Raw genomic sequence first — 21,890 nt, forward strand, 5'->3', positions numbered from 1 at the left:
TGTCACTGTCCAACTAATAAAAGGCTTTAGTTTAAAAAAAAAAAGTTCCTTAGAATTCCCCACCCTTAACTCTAAAGGCATTATGAGGGCATTCATTTTTTTTTAAGTAGCTGTCAAAGAATCCAGCCAAGTTATTGCTGGTGAAATAATACATAGGAACCATAAGCATTTCAAAGTATTAGTTATGGAAACAATGCATTTGTCAATAGGAAAAAAAGTCAGGATTCACTCTCATCAATGTCCTTTTCTGAGTCTTGCTCAGCAGCCTCCTTTTCTTTTTTTTCCAGCCTTCTTTTCTTGTTGCTGTTTCTTCCAAAGTTTGGCCATAGCGAGGAGCTTGAGGTTAGGCTGGTTGGCAGCATCTTCTGGAAAGATGTAATCATAGTGTCCTTCCCAGCCTGGATCAGACCCACCGTCAGGCTGCCCCTTTCTTCTCTTTTTGACTTTCTCTGGCACGTATCCACTCTCTCCTTATCAGAGATGGGTCCAAATTCAGCTTCAAAACGCTGCCAAGATTCTAGCAACATACGCCTCTCTTCCTTCTCTTCACAGTTTCGCATGGTTTTGTTTGCCTCTTCATAAATCTGTCTGCCTTTAGCCAACCTTCCTTCTTCCCCTGAAGACAACTCATACTGAGCAAAACTAGTCCATACCTTGTCATGTTGGGTTCGTTGAAGTAATCGTCGGTAAAGAGTCCGTGTTCTTTCACTTTCTTCCTGCTCAATTTCAAAATCAATATATGATTTCCAAAGCACCTCTAGCGAGGCTGGCTGATGGCCAACTCATAGATGGCCCGGGCCCACTCAGTGCAAGGATTGTTTCTAATTCTGCAAATTTAATCCAAGAGGTACAATTTTCGGGTCCAAACTCAAGAAGCTTTTCAGAAAGCTTCCGGCATCTGTCAAATGCTCGAAGTTGTAACTCCAGTTCTATGTAGCCTTTTAATAGTTTGTTCTTTGGACATTTGTTTATGGAAGTTCCCACAGCACTTCGGGCAAATGGTAAATTTTTCTGTCTTATTTCAAACTGCACATATTACCCACATTTTGACAAATGTGAACTTTTTGTGAGGAATTAGTTCCAAAGAGGCTTTATATACTTGTCTTGTTTTCTCAGGATCCTTTGCCCCCAACTCTTCATAGAGTGCATAAGTGATCCAAAGATAGATATAGCGCTTCCAGTGCCTCTTCTCCTGAATTGGTGATACATTGGCAATGGCTCTTTCATAGACTTCTCGTACAGTGATGTTTCTGTATCACTTTCCACCAAGCGTAAATAATCAAACCATGCATCATAATTATGTGGATTAGCCTTTACTACATCTTCGTATTGGAATTTTCGTTTGCTCATGATGATATCTTCAATACCCCGTCTATCACCAAACTTCTTCTCAAAGATGGTATAATTTTTAAGAGTTCTTTGGCCTCTTGTTTTGACATTCTCTCCAGGGCATATTTGTAGATCACTTGTACCCTTTCAAATTTTTTGATGTTCTTCAAATTTGGCAAAGCAACATAAAGATGTTCATCCATATTCTCATCTCCAAAGAAGTCAACAGCTCTCTCATAGACTTTCTGAGTATGGGCAAAATATCTATGTTTTTCTTTAAAGCGAGCATACTCGATCCAGTTTGTAACATCAGGGTGTACACGGACAAATCTTTCATATATGGAGTGGGCCCGATCTACTTTGTACCTAAGCCCAAAGTTGATGTCAGAGTGCCAGGCCTGCTCCTCGGGCTGCCGCTCCATCCAACGCTCAAGCACTTGCCGGCATCAGCCACGTTTCCCAACATCTCCTCCATGTAGGTGTACTTGTACCAAAACTGGTTGACTCGTGGGAGAGTTGTTATGGCCCGGTCCCAGATATTTCGGGCATGAGTTACCTGGTAATTCTTCATTTCCATTTCTGCATATTCCAGCCACAGTGTAATATTTCGATATTACATCTAAGGCGCGCTCGTACATGGACCGAGCCCTTTGAATCTCCTTTAGACTTTCTTCCAGTTACTAATGACACTTCTGGTTCTCCTTGTTTTCTTCAAAAGTCTTTCTTTTCCTTAGTTTGTAGTCTTTCAGCTCTTCGTCGGTGATCTTCTGTTGGGGTGGCGGGGGAAGCAGCTCAGGTTCTCTTTCTTTTGCTTCCTTTAGCAGTTAGTTGCTCAGTTATCTGTATGTACCTCAGCTGGGGCTTTATTTTTCACTTTGGCTACTTTGGGAATTCGCTCCTTTCCGGCCAAAGTGGAGGACCCCCGAATCCCAAAAGTTGGTTTGAAGAGTGTTCCCCAACACCTGAAAGCTTTCTGGCAACAAGCAAGCCCCAGAAGGCCTAGTTTTAAGTATTATCCATTTGTAGAGTTTTAAAATAATTTTGAAGTTGTGTGATGTCTGAAAGTTCTTTAGGGAACAGCAGTGAGAAATATGAACAGCAGTGAGAAATATATATATCTATATATGTGTGTATTTTCTTTTTTTAAATATGTGTGTATTTTCTTAAAAATTTTTCCCCTCAAGAAATTGGGTGTCATGATTGTGGGGGCTACCAAATCTAAACTCCATAAGTCAGGCAGTAGGCAAGACTTCTGTAGGCTTGTCTTCTGTTGGTCATGCATGGAATCAGTGCAGAGTGAAGAGAGAGATCAGTTAAAATACCTATTTTTAGAATATATGCCTCTAGACTATACATAGATAGATAGCTTGTAGGTAGAATACTCCTTTAGGAAACTCTTTCAACTGATAGTTAGACTATATTATGTTATGGAAAGTGATTACATTATATTGCCTTAGAACTACATTGTGGAATAGCAGGTAGTCTAGGTTTGCCAAAGCCACTGGGAACTGTCACCTAGCGCAGTTGCTACATAAAATTAACCTTTATTATGGTCCTAGTGGTTGAGCCTAACATGGCATGGGTGGCCTTGGTTTTGAGAAGTCTTATGAGCTCCGCTTTGACAGATAGGAAAGGATCCTTAAAGACGGGGCATCTGCTTGGGGTGTGTGAATGCAGCATCGCTCCTGCCCTATAGCTGGGCAAGGGCTGCATTTTCTTGTCTCCTCTATCCTTGTTCCTTCCCATTCAATTCTTCTTAGTTTTCCTCTCCCTCTCTGGGCCTTTCTTTGTCTTTGAGACAAAGGATGAAAAGCTTGGCCCCCAGCCCCATTCTGGAAGATTGGAACTGGATTTGATGATAGCAAACCTACAGTGGTGTTACTTGAGAAGAGAAGGGATGAGAAATGAATGGATGTCTGATTCTAGAGACCAAGAGCCAATGATCCAGAACCTTTGTTCCTCATTCTTTTATCTTAGAATGTGAATTCAGTACATTGTGGGTGAGGTAAAATTGAAAGTTGGGGGGGGTGGATTAGAAAGTTGAAGTTTATAATCATCTCAATTTTCTCATCAGTAAAATGAAATGTTTCCCCTAGCTTGAAAACTGCTCATGTTGTATCTTGTTGGACTGGCCCCTGAATGGCTGGGAGGGGAGAAGAAAAGAGTGAAAAACAGCTTTGGAGAAGAAAGTCGATGTGACATGTTAAACGAAAACGGGAAAGTAGAGCCAGAACAGGGTTGACAGCAGATCACACCTGGCCCTGGCAAAAGGAGGTTGCGAGGAAGGAGAGGAAGAAGGGAAGAGGGAACCTCGGATAGTGGGTGCATAGTTTGGTTCTTTTTTCCCCAGGAGGTTAATTCTGTGCTTGGTCCTAAGTGTGAACTAATATACATGTTAGTATAAAAAATAAATTATCAGAGAAGGTTTGATTAGTATTTTTCATAAGCAAAAGGAAATTGCATGATAGGATTTTGCAAGACCCAGATGTTTCTTCATAGCAAATACTTTTTCAACAACACAGTGGCTATACACATGGACTTCTCCAGAGGGAATACACAGAAGTCAAATTGACTATGTGGGAAGAGCTGATGGAGAAGTGCGAGATCAGCCCTAAAACTAGACCAGGGCTGATTGTGACACAGTACAGTTGCTCACATGTAAGTTCAGGTTTAAGCATAAGAAAATGCAAACAAGTCACAAGAACCAAAGTACTGTATTTCATCCGAATTTCGAGAACATCTCAAGAAAGATTTGTTGCATTGAACACTAATGACAAAAGACCTGATGTCAAAAGCATCGTGCATGAAGAAAGCAGAGTCATTAAAATATAGGGAAGAAAGAAAAAGGATCAAAGTGGATGTCAGCAAAGACTGAACCTGGATCTTAATTGTAGAGTAGCTAAGGCAAGCGGAAGAAATTACAAAGTAAGAGTTGAACAGAACATTTCAAAGGCAGCTTGAGAAGATAAAATATAGTGACATATACCAAGACCTAGAGTTAGAAAACCAAAAAGATAGAACATGTTCAACATATCTTAAACTGAAAGAACTCCAGAAAAAAATTCAATCCTCAAGTTGCAATGTTAAAAAAAAGTCTAAGGGAAAATATTGAACAATGAAGGAGAGACCTTAAAAGAAGATGGCGAATTACACATTCAGTGTACCAAAAGGAACTAGTTCAGTCATTTTAAGAAGTCGTATATAAACAAGAACCGATGGGACTGAAGGAAGAAGTGCAAGCTGCACGGAAATCATTAGCCAAAAATGTGGCTCCAGGAATTGATGGAGTACCCACTGAAATGGTTCACAACAGACTGATGATGCACTGGAAGCACTCACTGATCTGTGTCAGGAAATTTGGAGGACAGGTGCTTAGCCAATGTACCCACTCCCCCAAAAGATGTCCAACACAGTGTGTAAATTATAGAACACTATCAGTTTCACATGGCAAGTAAAATTTGGCTAAAGATCAACAGTTGCAGCACTCCATTGACAGGGAACTGCCAGAGGTTCAGGTCGGATTCAGAAGAGGATGTGGAACAGGGATATCATTGCTAACATCCGATGGATCGTAGCTGACAGCAAAGATACCAGAAAGGCATTTCACTGACTGTTGATCATCACAAACAGTGGACAGCATTGACAGAATTGGAATTGCAGGACACTTCATTGTGCTCATGTAGAACATGTACATGGATCAAGAGGCAGTTGTGTGAACAGAACAAGGAATACTGCATGGTTTAAAATCAGGAAATGTGATGCATGGCTGAATACTGTGCTTTTTATCTATAATCTGCACAGCCAGACACCATGCCACAGTATCATTTCCCTTTCATAATGTACTTCCGGTGTGCTGTGTCTTCTTCATGGCATATCATGTGTAAAGGTGAACACAAAGAAGAAAAAATAACAGTAAAATCAGAAAATGTGTAGACCAGGGCTGTATCCTTTCACTATACTGATTCAATCTGTATGCTGAACAAAATAGAGAAACTGGATAACATGAAGAATATAGTATCAGGATTGGAGGAAGGCTTATTAACAGTCTGCGAATATGCAGATGACACAACCTTCCTTGCTGAAAGTGAAGAGGACTTGAAGCGCTTGCTGATGGAATCAAGGGTTGCGGCCTTCAGTGTGGGTTATAACTCAATATAAAGAGGTCCAAAATCTTTACAACTAGATAGGTAACATGATAAATGGAGAAAAGATCGACATTGTCAAAGATTTCATCTTGCTTAGGTCCACAGTCCATGCTGCTGGAAGCAGCAGTCAAGAGATTAAGTGCCTCTCATTGCATTGGATAAATCTGTTGCACAAAAACCTCATTAAAGTATTGTGAAGCAAGGGTGTCACTCTTTTTTTTAAAAAAAAATCATTTTACTAGGGGCTCATACAACTCTTTATCACAATCCATACATCAATTGTGTACAGCACATTTGTACATTCATTGCTCTCATCATTCTCAAAACATTTGCTCTCCAATTATGCCCCTGGCATCAGGTTCTCATTTATCCCCTCCCTTCCCGCTCTCCCAACAAGGGTGTCACTCTTGAGATCTAAGGTACATTTGACTCAAGCCACGGTATTTTCATATGCCTCATGAGCATGTGAAAGTTGGACGTTGAATAAGGAAGATCAAGAAAAAAATCAATCCATTTGAATTATGGTGCAGGTGATAAGTGCTCAAAGTAACACAGACAACCCAAAGCACAAACAGCTAGGTCTTGGAAGGACAGCCAGAGCGCTCCTCGGAGGCAAGGATCACAAGACTTGTCTCATGTACCTTAGCTACGTGTCAGGAGACCAGTGTCTGGAGAAGGACATCCTGCTCTGGGGGAGCGGCAACAGCAAGGAGGAAGGCCTGAAGGAGCTGGACGGGCACAGTGGCTCCAGCACTGGCTCAAACATAAGAACAGCTGTGAAGGTGGTGGCATGGGACCTGGTGACGTTTGCTCTGTTGTACTTAGAGTCGCTACGGGTTGGAAGGACACCCACTGGAAGATAACTGTGTGAACTAATACACATGTTAGTGTGAGATATAACTTGCTGCTAAATATTGGGGGGGGTGATTAACACATGAACATTGATTTGAAAATGAATATTTTTCATAATGTTTTAGAAAAACCACCAATAAACACCATCCTGATAAATTCAGGATGCCTAATATTTGGGTATGTACTTTCCTGAGAATTGTATTATTGTATAAATTTGTACTCTTATTTGCACGAGCCTATGATTCCCATTCATTCTAGAAGGAGGCTGTATGTACAGTCCATGTTTGTGTGTAGTGTGGTGGTGCTGCCTGGTGTATCCCCACAAAAGCCAGTGGCGAACTGACAGGCCCACCATTAAGTTGCTGCATTGCTCACCTGTGGCACAAGAGCACTTTTGTCTTCAATGCATTTGCTAGATCATGTTCTTTCTTTTTGTACTAACACGTACTCCGCACACACTCCTCTCCCCTCCTTGCCCTTTCCAGAGCATCCAGCCCACTAACTCTTGGCCATCATTTCTAAGTGTAGAAATGCCTCTGGGTATTGTGCAAGGGTTTGCACCTGAGAGCTCTTCTGTATTTGTCAGAGCTTGGTGTATACAGGTCCGCAGCAGAGGTATTTAGAAGCCCATTGAAAGGGCAGTGTGGCCCTCTAGTAGTGTGTGTCTGTGTGTTTTAAGTGTCTACTGTTAAAAATCTGTTATGCTAACTATTGCTAATTTTAAATAAACAGTATAAAATTTATATCTCAAAAACGTGTCTTAAAAAGTCATCAGAGCTATTTTTAGGTAAAGCACTTTTATGTTTGAGTAAGGCTTTGTATGAGTATGGAATTCCCCTGCTTCAAGATCCGGGTGAGTTTGTGGGTCTTGGTCATGTTCCAGATCCTTTCACAAGTCAGAGGCCGTTTACAAATGTACTTAAAACATCTATTAAGGAATTAACTGTCCTCCCATTGATTGGTCTCACCCTACTATTTTGGCAGACAGCTGGCGGAGTGTTTCTCTCCCTTAGTGATAGGTTTTTTTCCCTTCTTATTTTAGTCTTTGATGGTTTCCAGGGTTTCCTTTATATCCTAGTATTTCTGAAAACCCTGATTGTGTACTTTTCTTGGAGTGTAATGCTATCAGCCTTTGCAGGGGGACTTGTTTATCAGGCCTTCCTTCATCTCTTTGGGGCTGGGCAGTAACCAAAAAACCATCTTTTCAGATAATCAAGCAGCAAATACTAAGGGCCTGATGGGGATGCAGGTGTGCTATGGGCAGTGCCACATCTTGCTCCAAAGCAATGGGGATGAGGCACGAGGATGGGGAATGTGACAAATAAGTACGGCAAACTAAGTAAAGTTGCTGCTGCCTGCATCTTGAATTAAGAGCAGGTTTCCAAACAACTCTTTCCAGTAACACAGCCTATTGTAGAGCCAGAGATTAGGACAGGCCGTTGGAAACTAGCTAGCTCTCTTTCCTCTGCTGAGCTTACAGTGGAGCTTGAGCAGAGGACCCAGGAAGAAAGGGCAGCCGTTGCTGCTATGCAGGATTGGCCTCTAGGTTAGTTAGGGACTGTCTGAGCATGTGCTGGTGGCCAGGCATTATGGTCTTTGGCCAGTTACTGCCCTCTGACTTTCATTCATGTAGATCAAATTTAGAAACTCAGTGTCCTTTACAACAAATAGCTGAGGTCACTCCAGCTCCACGGCTCTTGTCTCTGAATCAGTTCATTGCCACTCGGCTGCCAGCTGTGGTCTTTCACAGTAGATTAGTGCACATGCTGCTTTTGGAGTACTTCTGTGGACTGTGGAGCGAGCCATGGCCAGGGAAGGGCAGCTGTTCCTTGTCTGTAGCTGGAAAGGCCCATTGAGTCTTGCTGTCTTGTTTCTGCCTTGTCCCAGCATTCTTGAAGTGTCTAGCTACTTAAAACATTTATTTCTGAATGTCTTCCCATTGATCTGGCTCATGCCCAAATGCCGCTCCTTTTCTGATAGGACCCTCCTTTTATTGAATGATTGGGGACCCTTAATTGACCCCAATTTCTTTCTTGTTAACTGATGGACCTTGAAGGTTTAGTGGTGAGGTGATTTCCCAAGGTTCTCAGCTGGTCTAGGAATTTCAGCCTGGGTTCTCTTCTGGGCATACTGCTAGCCTGTGCTCAGGGAAAAAGTTAGGATCACAGTGTGTTAGGGTGCTCTAGAGAATCAAAGCCAGGACACTTAGGATTATATATATATATAATCACATATTATGGTTTTATATATATAGAACCTGTATGTATTTGTATGCTAATTAGCTAATTAGTCCACACAGCAATACAAAGGGCTCAGTTCAACTCACTTCCATGGAACAGTTAATATACTGGAAGCCCTTCAACTCAAGGGCTGCTGGGTTCAAGGTCAAGGAAGCAGACAGCTGAGTTTTTCCTTGGACAGTGCAGGCAGGCCGGTCATAGGCAGCAAACAGCAAGGCAGATCATCAACAGGCAGCAGCTCAGGAGCTTAGTGAAGCAGGCCTGGATGGAATGTAGAACTCAAGCTCAGGTGATGTATATACCTCAGCAGCGTGGTGAAACAGGTCTCGAAGGAACCTCAAGCTCTAGCAACATGATCCACGGGTTGGCCATCCCACAGGTAGTATAGCTCACAAGTTGAGGCAGAGAACTATAGCTGCATGCTGGTCTGATCACCAGAGAGCAAGAGAGAGAGGGTACAGGCCTTGCTGAGCCATTTATCTCTTTGCCCTCCAATCAAACTGTGACCTTATTAATCCCTCATGCTTACAATAAACCTACCTATCACACACAGTAAACACCCTTTATATCAGGCTTTCTAGGGTATGACAGAGGGTCACAGCATTTCGTCCATATGGTATCCTGTTAAAATTCACCTGTGATATTAAAATATTTATACAGTAATTTGTTTAGTGTATGCTTTGATTAGTATTCCCAAATGTAGAAACAAATCATGGGAAAGATCATTGCCCAGTATAATTTAGGGAACATTGACATAGCGCCTAGGTTCCCTTTACAGGAAAAAGAAAAAGAGAGACTCCCTCCTCCCCCAATGAAAAATGTCTGTACTCTAGCTCACCATAATCCAGGAGGAAGTATAGGTGTCTACTTTTGCAGCCTCTCTGGATTTACAGCCCTCCCCAGGGGATGGTACCACCCAGTTTTTGAAACAGATATGGTGGAATGCCAAGTTACCCTAAAAAGATTTAGGTAAAACCTACTTACTGACAGGGAAAAGCCGTCTAGGATGCATTATTAAATAGAAACAAAAGACAAACAGGTGCCATTGTGTTTCTTTTGCTCGTGGCAGTCTCAAGTGTGTCAGAGAGAGCTGTGCTCTGTAGGGTTTGCAGCGGCTGAGCTGGGGGAAGATTGCCAGGTGTCTCTTCTGAAGTGCCTCTTGGTAAATTCGAACCTCTCATCTTTTGGTTAGCAGCCAAGCATATTAACTGTTTATACCACCCAGGGGACTCCAATTCAGTGGAAAAGTACATCTAGGACAACAGGCCCAAACCAGTAGATTTTACATGGGGACAGATTTGCTCCCCAAGGGATATTTGGCAATGTCTGGAGACACTTGGTTTTTCACAACTGAGGGGGGTCTGCCACTGGCATCTAATGGGTAGAGGCCAGGGATGCTGCCAAACTTTCTACAGTGCACCAGGCAGTTCCCCCAGCAGAGAATTATCTGGCCAGTTGAGCTTGAGAAACCATGCTGTAGAGCACAATGTACCTTGTGCATTTTTATGTGCATTTTATGTGCATTTTCTATGTGCATTTTAAAATGGCCTTATTGAGAGAGAATGTACAAATCTAAGTAGTCATTTTAAGTGCATAAACCAACAATTCCAGAGAATCTCTGTAACAGTGCATATTTAAAACATTTCCACCCTCGGTCTTGGCAATCACAAATATGCTTTCTGTCTATTTGCCCTTTCATTTAGGTGGAATCCTAAAGTGTGTCATCTTGGTATCTGGCTTCTTTACCTAGTATTACGTTTTGTGGTGCTGGAGTGTTCTGTTGTGTGGCTGCTGCCAAGTCTTTATCAAGCATAGTAACAATTGAGAGGATGGTACTGGACAAGGGATTATTTCCTTTTGCTGTTTGGAGGGTTGCTTTGTGTTGGAACTGACTCGACGGCCCCAAACATCGCATTTCGTATCATTATAGCTAGTCTGCATTAAGATTTGGAATGAGTGGTACAAATGGTCATGCACTCTCGGCTAACCTAAAAGTCCAAGGTTCGAGCTCTTCTGAGGTGTCTCAAAAGAAAGGTCTGGTGTACTACTTCTGAAGAACCATTGACGATCCTGTGGAGCCCGGATATATTTTCACACAACTTGGGGTCCCCAAGAGTGATGGGGTCCACTCAGTGACAACCACAATGTTTTCAATCATGAAAATACTTAATAATGGTGTAAAACCTGTATTTGGTACTACCACGCTTCTCCAAATGAAAATGAGAGGCATCTCTCCTTTTGCATCTCTCCCTTTCCTCCCTACTTCCTTCTCGGCATTGGTTCTTCACAGTAGAATTGCCTGGAAACTTGGACCAAACAAAAGGAAAAACAACGGGTGCCTGGTCTAGCACACCCAGGCTGCGGTAGGGCCCTGTTGTGGCAGAACGCTGAGTGAGACATTGGTCCACTGTGCTGGAGGCCAGAGCATTCAAGGGCACTTATGATCTGTGTTCCCTTTCCAACCAGGGCATCAGGATCCTGGGGGCAGGAACTTCACCTCATCCATTTGTGTTGACCTTCCCCTTTGGGTCTGGCATGGGGACTTCACTCAGCAAGTGTTCCTTTGAGCTCTGTTTGGACTTAGAAGGAGATGGATTAGCAACTAACAGCTTGGCAGGGTGTACTGGGTCCACAAAAGTTCCACAGTAGGGGCGGGGCTCTCTGTGGTAGTACCTGCTCTCTGTTGGCAGGGGATAGGGAAGAAGTGGCACTGCAAGAACTTTTTGCTGGACTTTTTGATTGAAGAAATGGGACACACCTGTATTTGACCCAGACTCTAATTCACCATGCACACCTGCATGCTCTATACTAAGGTGGGAATGTCTCCCTAGGAGGAGGAATGTAGCTAGAGCAGTCAGTGGATCTTTCTTGTCTGTACAGCAGGTGACCATGATGTCTAGGGAATACTTGTCCCTTAATGATTCAGTTCAGGTTTAAGAAGTAATTAATAGGTTGACACCACCCCCTCCTGTGTCAGTTTGTCATACTGTGGTGGCTTGTGTGTTGTTGCTATGATGCTGGAAGTTACATCGCTGGTATTTCCAATGTCAGCAGGCTCACCCAAAGTGAACAGGTTTCGGCAGAGCTTCTGTAAGACGGAATCATCTGTCCACTGTAGAGGAATTAGCCACGGAAAACCCTATGAATCTAAACATTGTCACTTAATGAAAACATAAGGACAGAAGTAGAGCATTGTCAGAGATAGTGCCAGCAGACGAACCCCTCGGCTCGGAAGGCCCTCACACATGACTGTGGATGAGCTGTCTTCTCAGAGTCGAGCCGATCATAGTGACTGATGGAGTAAAGCTTGTAAGAAGGCCTTTGAGACCTTCGCTTGTTGATGGAGCATGAATCAAGAGGAGAAGCAACTGCAAACATGAACTAATAATTGGAATGTAGAAAGATGCATGTTGGAGAATTGTAAGCCATCAAAAAATGAAATGACGCACATAAAAATTGATAATCTCGGTGTTAAGTGAAATGGACTGGTTTGGGCCATTTTGAATCAGAAAATCATATGGCTTACTGTGCTCAGAATAGTGCAGTCAAGAGGAATGGCTTTGCAGTCATGATCCAAAATGACATCTCGTTATCTTCAAGGACAGCGCTGCCTGTGATAGGATCTTGTCTATCCGCATGAAAAGGAAATCCAATCAATACAACTATGATTCAGATTTAGGCACCAACCACTAAAGCTAGTGCTGAAAGAATAAGTCCAAGCTGCGCTGAAAGCATTAACCCAAACCCAGGCACCAGGGCTTTGGTGGTGCCTGATGGAATACCAACTGAAATGTTTCAGCAAGCTGAAGAAGCATCGGAAGCATTCATCTGTTCCAGGAAATTTGGAAGACAGCTACTTGGCCAACTGAATAGAGTAGATCCATATTTGTAACCATTCCAAGAAAGGTGACCCAACAGCTGCTCACATTATGGAACATTATCATGAATAGCAGATGCAGTACCATTTGACTGCAGACTATGCAACAGTGGTCGCAGCAGTACGTTGGCAGGGAGCTGCCAGAGGGTCGGGCCAGATTCAGAAGAAGACATGGAACAAAGGATATCATTGCTGATGTCAAATGGATCTTGGTTAAAAGTAGAGGATACCAGAAAGATATTTACTTGTGTTTCATTGGCTATGCTAAGGTATTTGACGGTGTGAACCATAACAAGCTATGGATAGCCTTGAGAAGAATAGGAGCTCCAGAAACTTCATTGTGCTCACGTGGAACTTATGCATGGATCAGAGACAGGTGTGCGAATACTGTTGTGGTGTGAAATCAGGAAAGGCTATGCAATAAGGCTGCATCCTTTCACCACGCTTACTGAATCTGCATGTTAAGCAAACAGATCGGAGAAGTGGATTATGTAAAGAAGAGTGTGGTATCTGGAGTGGAGGAAGGGTTGTTGACAACCTGTGATATGTGGATTACACAGCCTTGCTTACTGAAAGTTAATTACTTCCTGATGAAGACCAAGGATTTGCAGCTCTCAGTACGGATGACAGCCCACTGTCCAGAAAGAAAGATCCTCACCATTGGGCCAGTACATGATGAATGCAGAAAGGTCGAAGTTGTCAAGGGTTTATTTATTCATTCCCTGATCCACAATCAATGCTTATGGAAACAACAGTCAAGAGATCAAGTGACTCATTGTATTGGGTAAATCTTCTGCACAAGACCTGTTTAAATGGCTGCAAAGCAATGATGTCACTTTAAGGTCTGAGGTGCTTTTGACTCGAGCCTTAGTATTTTCATTCACCTCATATGCATGTAAAAGTTGGACATTGAGTAAAGAAGGCGGAAGAAAAATCAATGCATTTGAATCATTGTGTTGAAAGTACCAGGCACTTCCAACAGAACAAAGCGATCTGTCTTGGAAGGCGTACAGCCAGTATGCTCCTTAGAGGCAAGGATGGTAAGATTTTATCTCACATGCTTTGGACACGTTATCCTGAGAAACCAGTCCCTGGCGAAGGGCATCATGCGTGGTAAAGCAGAAGGCCATGGAAGATAGTGAGAGCCCCCAATCCATCTGCCCACTATGTAGCCACATTAAGCTCTGACAGATTCCCCTCTAGCCACAGGGGAGGGACTCAACCAGTTGTATTGTCAGACAGAGGTCATTGTAAACTTGATGATGGTGGAATGAACCATGGCATAATATGATACTTGGTCAGTTTACCTCCCTCTTGACCCAACCCGAAATTGCTTTAGGCTCAAATATTTCTTGCTTGTTCCACGACTGAAATATCTTTTGTTGCTTTTTAAATATTGTTGGTAGTCTTTTCTTTCTTACTCTTTATTTTTATCTTTTTATTATTTTCTTTTTGTTTTTTATTTTTCCTGTTCGGTCTCCCAACTTAGGAAGCACAGGAGTGGATGCATAATGAAATAACAGACGCAGTGGTTTATGGGTATGTGTGTGTGAAGGGACGTGAGAAGCAAATAACGTAGGGTGGTGAGGGAGCATTAGAACTGATGGTAATGTATATACAATTCCTTTTAAAAACTGTGGAAGTGTGATATGAATATCATTTCAAGAGATCTACTAAAAAGAAAACCAAACTTGACCCATGGTTACCATGGGTGAAGGAGGAAGAGCGTGTGTGCCGGGGACATTGAGTTGATGTTAATGGTGGGGAGTGATTTGGAAAGGATCTCTAATAATGGTTGCACACCACGGAGAGCATGAGCAAGGGCTGGATTGTACACGTGGAGGATGTTGACTTAGAGAATGTTTGTGTATGTTTTTTCCACGATAAAAATATTACATGAATAATAAAAAGAACAATCAGAGGGCAGTGGGAAAGGAGGCCCTGGAGGAGATGGGTGGACACAGTGTCCACACAGTGGGCTCAAACATGACATTTGCGAGCGTGGCACAGGACCGGGTGGTATTTTGCTCTGTTTTACATAGTTCCTATGAGTTGGGTCTGATTGGAGGACACCTCTCAACAACAAATGGATTGGCAAGCTCCATTTAAAAAATAATTTTGTACATACTGTTTTTGAGATATTTTGTTCATGTGACAACCTTGATAGGGAGAAGAAAACTGGCCAACATTGTAGGCTGCACCAGGGCTGTACAGACGGAGAGCAGGGAGGAACCATGCCTTTGGGCAGATACACTTGGTGAAATGTTAGCACACCAGACCTTACTGTGAGCTGAGTGTGGAAACACTGGAAGCATCTATCTCAGCCTCCCACTGGCCACGTGAATGATGGCCATTAAGAACGGGTGAGGTCGCTGCTGTTTGCAGGCACAGGGAGCCAGGAGCTAGCAGGCGGCCCTCTGCGGAGCTGGCCTCGTGACCTCAGTGGTTCCCTTAGACCGTATGTGCTTGTTCTCTTACACATGGTTGCCCTAAAACTGGGACGTCCCAATGTGCTGTGCGAAAGGGGCTTGCTTTTGAACAGAGCAGCTCAGTCTTAGCGCTGAGACAACATACATGGTAACTTTAGTCGGCATGATAGAAATAACCTTCAGGCTATGAGAAGCTCGTAGTTGTTTCAGGTGAATGTTAGGGTGTGAATTGTGTCTTCTCTCCACAATTTGTTGCTAACCTCTCTAGGGCAGTGGGGCCATTTGAGAATTGGGCTTTTTTGGTAATGTTAATCAGGGAAAAGCAGTGTAGGGTCTGTTGTGAGCCAGTAACTTTGAGATATAAGAGAGCAGATTAGACAGACTGAAGAATGGGCCTCCCCCATGGGTGAAGATGGAGGCCAACCCCAGGGGAAAGGCAGGGAAGCTGCACAGAGAGGAAGACCTTGCCGTGGAGCCAGCAGAGGACAGTGTTCCCCTTGAGGACGGACTCGGAGCCTCCAGGTCAAGCAGTTTGAAAGCACCGCCGCCCCGCTGAAGAAAGATGCGGCCGTGAAATGTTAGCAGCTCAGAAACGCACAGGGGCAGTTCTGCCCTGTCTCATAGGGTCACTAGGAGTCTGAATCCACTCACTGGCAGTGGTTTACATGGTGCCACTTACTTTGCAGTATTTCTATGGCAGCAGTACCAAGAAGCTGTGTGAATTTATTGTTGGCCTTTTTTTCGGTCCGTGATCCTGTTGAAGAAGCCAGGCTGCAGTAGGGTCTGCAGCACAGCCTGTACAGACACTGCTTGTCTTCTGAGGTGCAGAGATGTGCAGGCTTTTGTCAGGGGCATGCCCTAGCCTCCCCGCAGGCTGCCAGGCACAAGGCCTTCTGGCAGAGTGGCGAACCAGAGTGTTTGCTGTGACCTAGATGTGAACGCACTTGAGGAAACACGTGGTTGTACTTCTGAGCCACTAGGGACCCAGGTGATTTTTTTCTCCCCCTAAGAAAGTTCTGTTCGGAGAAACAAAGAACTGCTATCAAAGCTTTGGGCAAATACCACTTGGCTCATTCCCAAAACAACACCCAGACATTTTCCCCTGATTGGAGACTCAGGTGCCAGAAACACCCAGGCACTGGCAACCATTCCCATAGGAACCGGGTTACTTTGAAAAGATAGTATCTCTCTTTGGCCAGCTTTGTGATTTAGTAGCTTAAACTATGTGTTCTATTCTTAACTCTGTTTCTGAATTGATTTAGGACCTTCACTAAATCATTTAATCCTTGGATTTCCCAGCTTTGCTTAACAGTGAGATGGAAACAGTAATTCTCGACACCCTTTCATCAGAAGGATGTGGAGAAGACTAACGGGTGGGCGGGCCGCGCTCCTGATTTGCTTTGAACTCATCTGCTGGGAGTGAGACTGAGCTGCTGTTTTTCAGGGCTGACCCACAGCCCGGGTGCGAAAGGGCTTGGGCTTTTCCTGGTTCCTCCCCACGTAGCTTCTGTAGTAGCGGAATGAACCAGACTTGGGGGTCTGGCCATGTGCAGTTGCCCTCTGCCTGGACAGTTGCTGCCCTCAGAGAAACGCAGCCCCCCCCCCCCCCATGACACTGCCTGTGCAGCTGTGTAGGCTGTCCCTTCGGTGCCTTGTCTCCCTGTGGTGCCCTATCATGGTCTGCGCCAAAGGCCTGGGGCTGTCAGCCTCTCAGGCGTGGGGGTGGCAGGGGGGCTGGGCCAGTTCCAGTGGGTTAAACAGAACCTCTCGGGCTGGTCACTGTTTGGGTCTCCCTAAAAGTAGCATGGACACAGATTTCACTTTCAGGATTCATCAAGTAAATTTGAAAAGGAATTTTAAAACCTGGCTTCGTGAAGTGCTAGTAGCCTTGTTCTGTTACTGTGGCCAGTTGGCTACTGGCAGCCCTTGGTTCTGGGAAGCAGCGCTGGCGTCCATTGCAGGAGTGCCCCTGAAAGCCCAGAGCGCTGGCCTCCAAGTGGAAATGAAAACTGGTCTGTTTAAAATTTTGAGTCTCTGGCTTGGCATTTTTCTTTCATTGGCACAGTTCAACTGGGTTTCTGCTGTTTGCAAATTTCTGTTTGTATTTCCGTGAACCAGAATTTCTTCTTCTTTTTTTAAAAATCATTTTATTGGGGGCTTGTACAGCTCTTATCACAATCCATCCATCCATTCACTGGGTCAAGCACATTTGTACATTTGTTGCCATCATTTCAAAACATTTTTTTTGACTTGAGCCTTTGGTATCAGTTCTTCATCATCCCCCCCCATGAACCCTTGATAATTTATAAATTATTATTTTTTCCTGTCTTACACCGACCACTGTCTCCCATCACCCACTCTTTTGTTGCCCATCCCCCTGGGAGGGAATTATATGTAGATCATTGTGATTGGTTCCTCCTTTCTCCCCCACCTTCCCCTTCCCCTCCTGGTACTGTTTCTCTCCTTATTGGTCCTCAGGGGTTTATCTACCCTGGATTCCCTGTGTTTCCAACTCTTATCTGTACCTGTGTACATGCTCTGGTCTAGCTGGATTTGTAAGGTAGAATTGGGGTCATGATAATTTCGGGGGAGGAAAAAGAACTAGAGGAAAGTTGTATGCCTGAACCAGAATTTCATCAACAGGATTTAAAATAAATTTTGCAATTTGGGAAAAGAAAAAAACCTTAATTCTTGCCCCCCAAATGAAGACTAAATATTTATTTTTCAAATAAAGGCTGAGCAGTTAGAAAACCAAACCAGAATGAAGGGGGAAGTGCAGAGTGGAGACCCAAGGCCCATTTGTCAGCCACTGGAGATCCCCTCATAGAGGGGCTTAGGAGAGGAGATGGGTCAGTCAGGGTGTGAGGTAGTACCGATGAAGAGCACAGCTTTCCCCCAGATCCTGGATGCTTCCTCCCCCCAACTACCATGATCCGAATTCTATCTTGCAGGACTGGATAGGGAAGAGGTTGTACACTGGTGCATATGAGGGCTAGAGGCACAGGGAATCCATGGTGGACGATACCTTCAGGACCAGGGGTGTGAGGGGCGATGCTGGGAGAGTGGAAGGTGAGTGGGTTGGAAAGGGGGAACTGATTACAAGGATCCACATGTGACCTCCTCCCTGGGAGATGGACGGCAGAGAAGGGGGGGAGGGGAGGGAGACTCCAGATAGGGCAAGATATGACAAAATAACAATCTATAAATTATCAAGGGCTCATGAGGGAAGGGGGAAAAAAAGAGGACCTGATGCAAAGGGCTTAAGTGGAGAGCAAATGCTTTGAAAATGATTAGGGCAAAGAATGTACGGGTGTGCTTTATACAATTGATGTATGTATGGATTGTGATAAGAGTTGTATGAGCCCCTAATAAAATGTAAAAAAAAAACAAAAAAGAAAGAAAGGAAACCAAAGCAAACCAAAAAGCCCATGCCATGTCTTTGATTTGTGTCAGCAGGCTTCATGGCTTTGCCACTGAGCTGATCTGCCAGGCTCCAGAGCTGGGCCTCCTGTGATGGCTCTTGTGTAGAAGTCAGTGTTGCCAGTCCCTCTTTCACGGGGGTAGAGGGGTGCACAGGGGCAGACTGTGACTCACTTTCCTTTATTGACTTGATCAGTTTCTACTGTTTTGGGGTCTGTCACTATCATCCAGCTCTTCTGTTTGCCGGAGATCTTGAAAAACTCCAGGAACGCCCGTTTTCTTAAGTCTGAATTGTTGGGATGTGGGGGGCGCCTCTTCACACTGGTGGGCCCCACGCTTCTGTTGCCCTGGTGCATGAGCCCTGAGCTGGCTAAGAGGCATGGGGATGTACATTTGAACGGGACCTTTGAATGGTTTGGTCTGCCCCAGTGTGCGTCCCCACCTGCCTCCTCCACACACACTTAGCTATGGGGGACAGCCATTCCCAAAGCTGGTTGTGTGTGAGGTGCCCAGGTGTTCGAGCCGGTGCAGCCTGGGCTGCAAGCTCAGACTTGCCTCACAGTGCACGTGCGCATACCTCAGTCCACGAGGGCGAGCGTACTTTTTTATCTGTTTTTAGAAGGTTGCAGAAATCACTTCTTAGGCAGATTTAAAAATAGCCCGTAACTCCTCATTTGTCTAAGTAGAATAGAATCTTGCTAGAATGTGCCATGATTCATATCTGTATTCTAAGATGTAATTGTACCCCATCTACAGGGGGGAGTAAATCACAACTCTTGCAACATTGGCATTAGCTCCTTTCTCTGATCATGTTCTTATAAAGAGGCTCTGTCGCCCCAGTCCTTCTTCATCCGTCTAACAACCGTGTCCGTAATGCCATCTTTGTGCTTGGACTTAAGCTTTAAACCAGATTAGACTAGGAGGAACAAGGCATTGCCTTCCATCTGATGCAAACACCATTAGGATGGAGGGACCTGTTTGACATGAGCGTGTAACCCTGTGCAACTTTTCTGATTGTGGAAGGCCTGGGAAAAGCTGCCTGGGAGGTCTTCTGTTACACTTGTTTTATATTTTCTAGGGGCCCAGAAGATACCTGTTTTGAGTTTGGTGTTTTTCCTGCCATCCTGAGTTTTCCACTTGATTATCCCTTAAGTCCCCCAAAGATGAGATTTACCTGTGAGATGTTTCATCCCAACAGTAAGTGTTTCTCGAAGTAGTTTTTATAGTGTTAGGAGTGGCACAGAGGTAACATAAAGCATGGGGAATATAGCATCTCAGAGACTTGCTTGGACCTTTAAAAATAATATTTTCAATTTTTAACACATCATACCATTGCAGCATTGACACCAGGAGTTCATGTTCGAAAGATAGTTACTGTAGATTGAAAAACAAACGAACCCTGAAGATCTGGACACTCCCGGCCCAGCCTTTCAGCGTCTGCAGGGTTGTTACCAGGAGTGAGCGTGGGCTTGTGCCTCTGCAGCCACCACTTCCCCGCGGAGACAACCAGGAGCAGGCTCTGTGTTCAGCAGTCTGGCTGGTTAGGTTAATGGTCATGGAAGCCACCAGTTCATGTGACAGATGCCAAATAGATAATGTCCTGTGATCTTGAATAGAGTGATATTTAGGGTTGATTTTGAAAAATGGGCTACCATAATCTTATTTTGTTGAAAAAGGAGGACATGTAATTTGCATATGTAATTGGGAAGTTAAACACAAAACTGTTAAGTGATTTTTTTTCCCCTCCATGGTGGAATTTTTTTTCCTTTTTGTAAATAATTTTCTCTAAAGGAAACCTATATTACTTTTAAAAGAGGGAAACATAGGTCATTTAAATAAATTATGCTTATTTTAGTTGAAAAAGTTCAGTAGAAGGGAATGGAATTCCTGAACAGCTGTGGGCTTTCTTTTATAGGTGGGATTATAAAAAAGACACTGACATAGAAAATGGGGTATGGTTTTTAAAAATAGCATTTAGGATAATATTGCTTGTAATTTTCATCTACAAGGAGACTTCAAAAAGTTTGTTGAAAAATTGCATAAAAAGATTGGAGTTTTCCATAAGCTTCTGAATCCCCCTCCTATTTAGTAAAAGGAAAATATTACTAATTTTTCACTTACTTGAATCCTTTTCCTATACTTACCTGCATATCAAATAGCTCAGGACTAATTTGATCTTTGAAATCATTTTTCTATGCGTAGTTTCTGAGATTTTGACTTCTCTTGGTTAAAAATAATCCCAGATTGCACACCTTCCCCCGTCCACTCCTGTGTAAATCCCATCCACCCATGCAGGCCCCACCAAGCCAGCCCCTGTCCAGAGAGGCTTTCAGCACTGCCCATGGTGTGGGGTACTTTTCCTGGGTTACTCAGTGCCGGAACCTGCTCGGAGGACTTCTCGTCCTGGGCTGCCGTTGCTCTGTGAGAATAGCGAGCGTCTCGTCTGGAGACCTCTTTGCACAGTGGGTGCTCACAAGCAGCCAGTGTCTCCAGGCTGGCAGCAGTTCGGGCTGTGAAAGCACGAGGACATTCATCGTACTGGTGTCTACTGTGGTGTCGGTGTGAAATCGCCTGTAAGAAAAAGCTAGAAAAAAGACTGTTACTTAGCTAAGAGTTCCTTGAAGAGGCCAACAATCTCAAGTTGATTAACCATAAAATACAACTATGAGGGCGATTTAAAAATTAAAAATGGAAGATTGCATTATGGCTAATAAACATTAAATGATATGCATAGGTACCAGACTAATGAACCTGGTAATGTTATTTTTAATGTTCAGACAACTATTATAAAGAATTTTTTATTACCTTGCTATAAATGGGTGCTATTTTTATTTTGTAACTTATTTAGTGCTTGAGCAGGGCGTGGAGGGAGCGGGGGAGACTCTGGCATGTGAAAGGCCTTGTGTAAGAAGTGAGGGCGGAGGAAGGCTGAGAGCAGACCAGTGGGGTCTTTTAGGTAGTATGAGGGTGCCATCTTTATCCTGGGAACAGTGGCAAGGCACGGAGGGGCATTTGAGAGAGTGCTCGGAGTGGTCTTCCCAGGGTCCCTGGTTGTCACGTAGAGAGCAGATTGGCGAATGCTGGAAATGCCGGGAGCCTTAGCCACGCTGCTGCTGCAGTGCTGTGCCTGCACTGAGAGAGGTGGGCCAGGGTGATGGTAGCATGCCCGGTGGAGGGCCAGGGTGCTCTTTAGAGTAGGACTCAGATCAGTGCAGAGCTGTGCACGTTACCCCAGCCCCTCAGAAACCAGTGGCAGGGTTGAAGGGTGCATTCCAAATGCCAGGGGCCAAAGGGACAGAGGGGTGAAAACCGGTCTGGCAGGTTCGGTGACTGCCTAGCACTACCAACCTGAGGAAGGGGCACTTAGAACGACACTTGTTGACCCCTCTCCTTCTGAGGGCTGTGGTGGAAATGGTTCCAAGTTTTGGGTAGGCGGAATGCATGCAAGCAGACTCTAGGCTGACACCCTGTGACCATGGCCACTGTGCTGACCGTGTCCTAAGCTCCTTCCTCAGAAGAGGACTTAGGACCAGCCTGTCTGGATGGCCAGAGGGCAGTCCCTGTGGGGGTGAGGGGCTGGTGTGAAAGGAATGCTATG

General features: G+C 44.2%; 1 protein-coding gene, 1 non-coding gene and 1 pseudogene across 2 annotated transcripts in view; 2 read left to right on the plus strand and 1 right to left on the minus strand.

Moving 5' to 3' along the window:
• Positions 1-21,890, plus strand: part of UBE2G2 (ubiquitin conjugating enzyme E2 G2) — a 43,757-nt gene that overhangs the window by 15,013 nt on the left and 6,854 nt on the right. Inside the window, exon 4 of the mRNA XM_075542208.1 lies at positions 19,371-19,489. Within this exon, the coding sequence (XP_075398323.1) occupies positions 19,371-19,489 (119 nt within the window). The remainder of the gene's footprint in view (positions 1-19,370; positions 19,490-21,890) is intronic.
• On the minus strand, positions 219-1,982 carry LOC142439666 (crooked neck-like protein 1 pseudogene; annotated as a pseudogene).
• LOC142442154 (small nucleolar RNA SNORA15) lies at positions 5,090-5,227 on the plus strand. Its single transcript, XR_012783388.1, has one exon. It is a non-coding gene; the product is annotated as a small nucleolar RNA SNORA15 (small nucleolar RNA).

The sequence above is a fragment of the Tenrec ecaudatus genome, chromosome 2, assembly GCF_050624435.1.
Source record: "Tenrec ecaudatus isolate mTenEca1 chromosome 2, mTenEca1.hap1, whole genome shotgun sequence".
Lineage (NCBI taxonomy): Eukaryota > Metazoa > Chordata > Mammalia > Afrosoricida > Tenrecidae > Tenrec > Tenrec ecaudatus.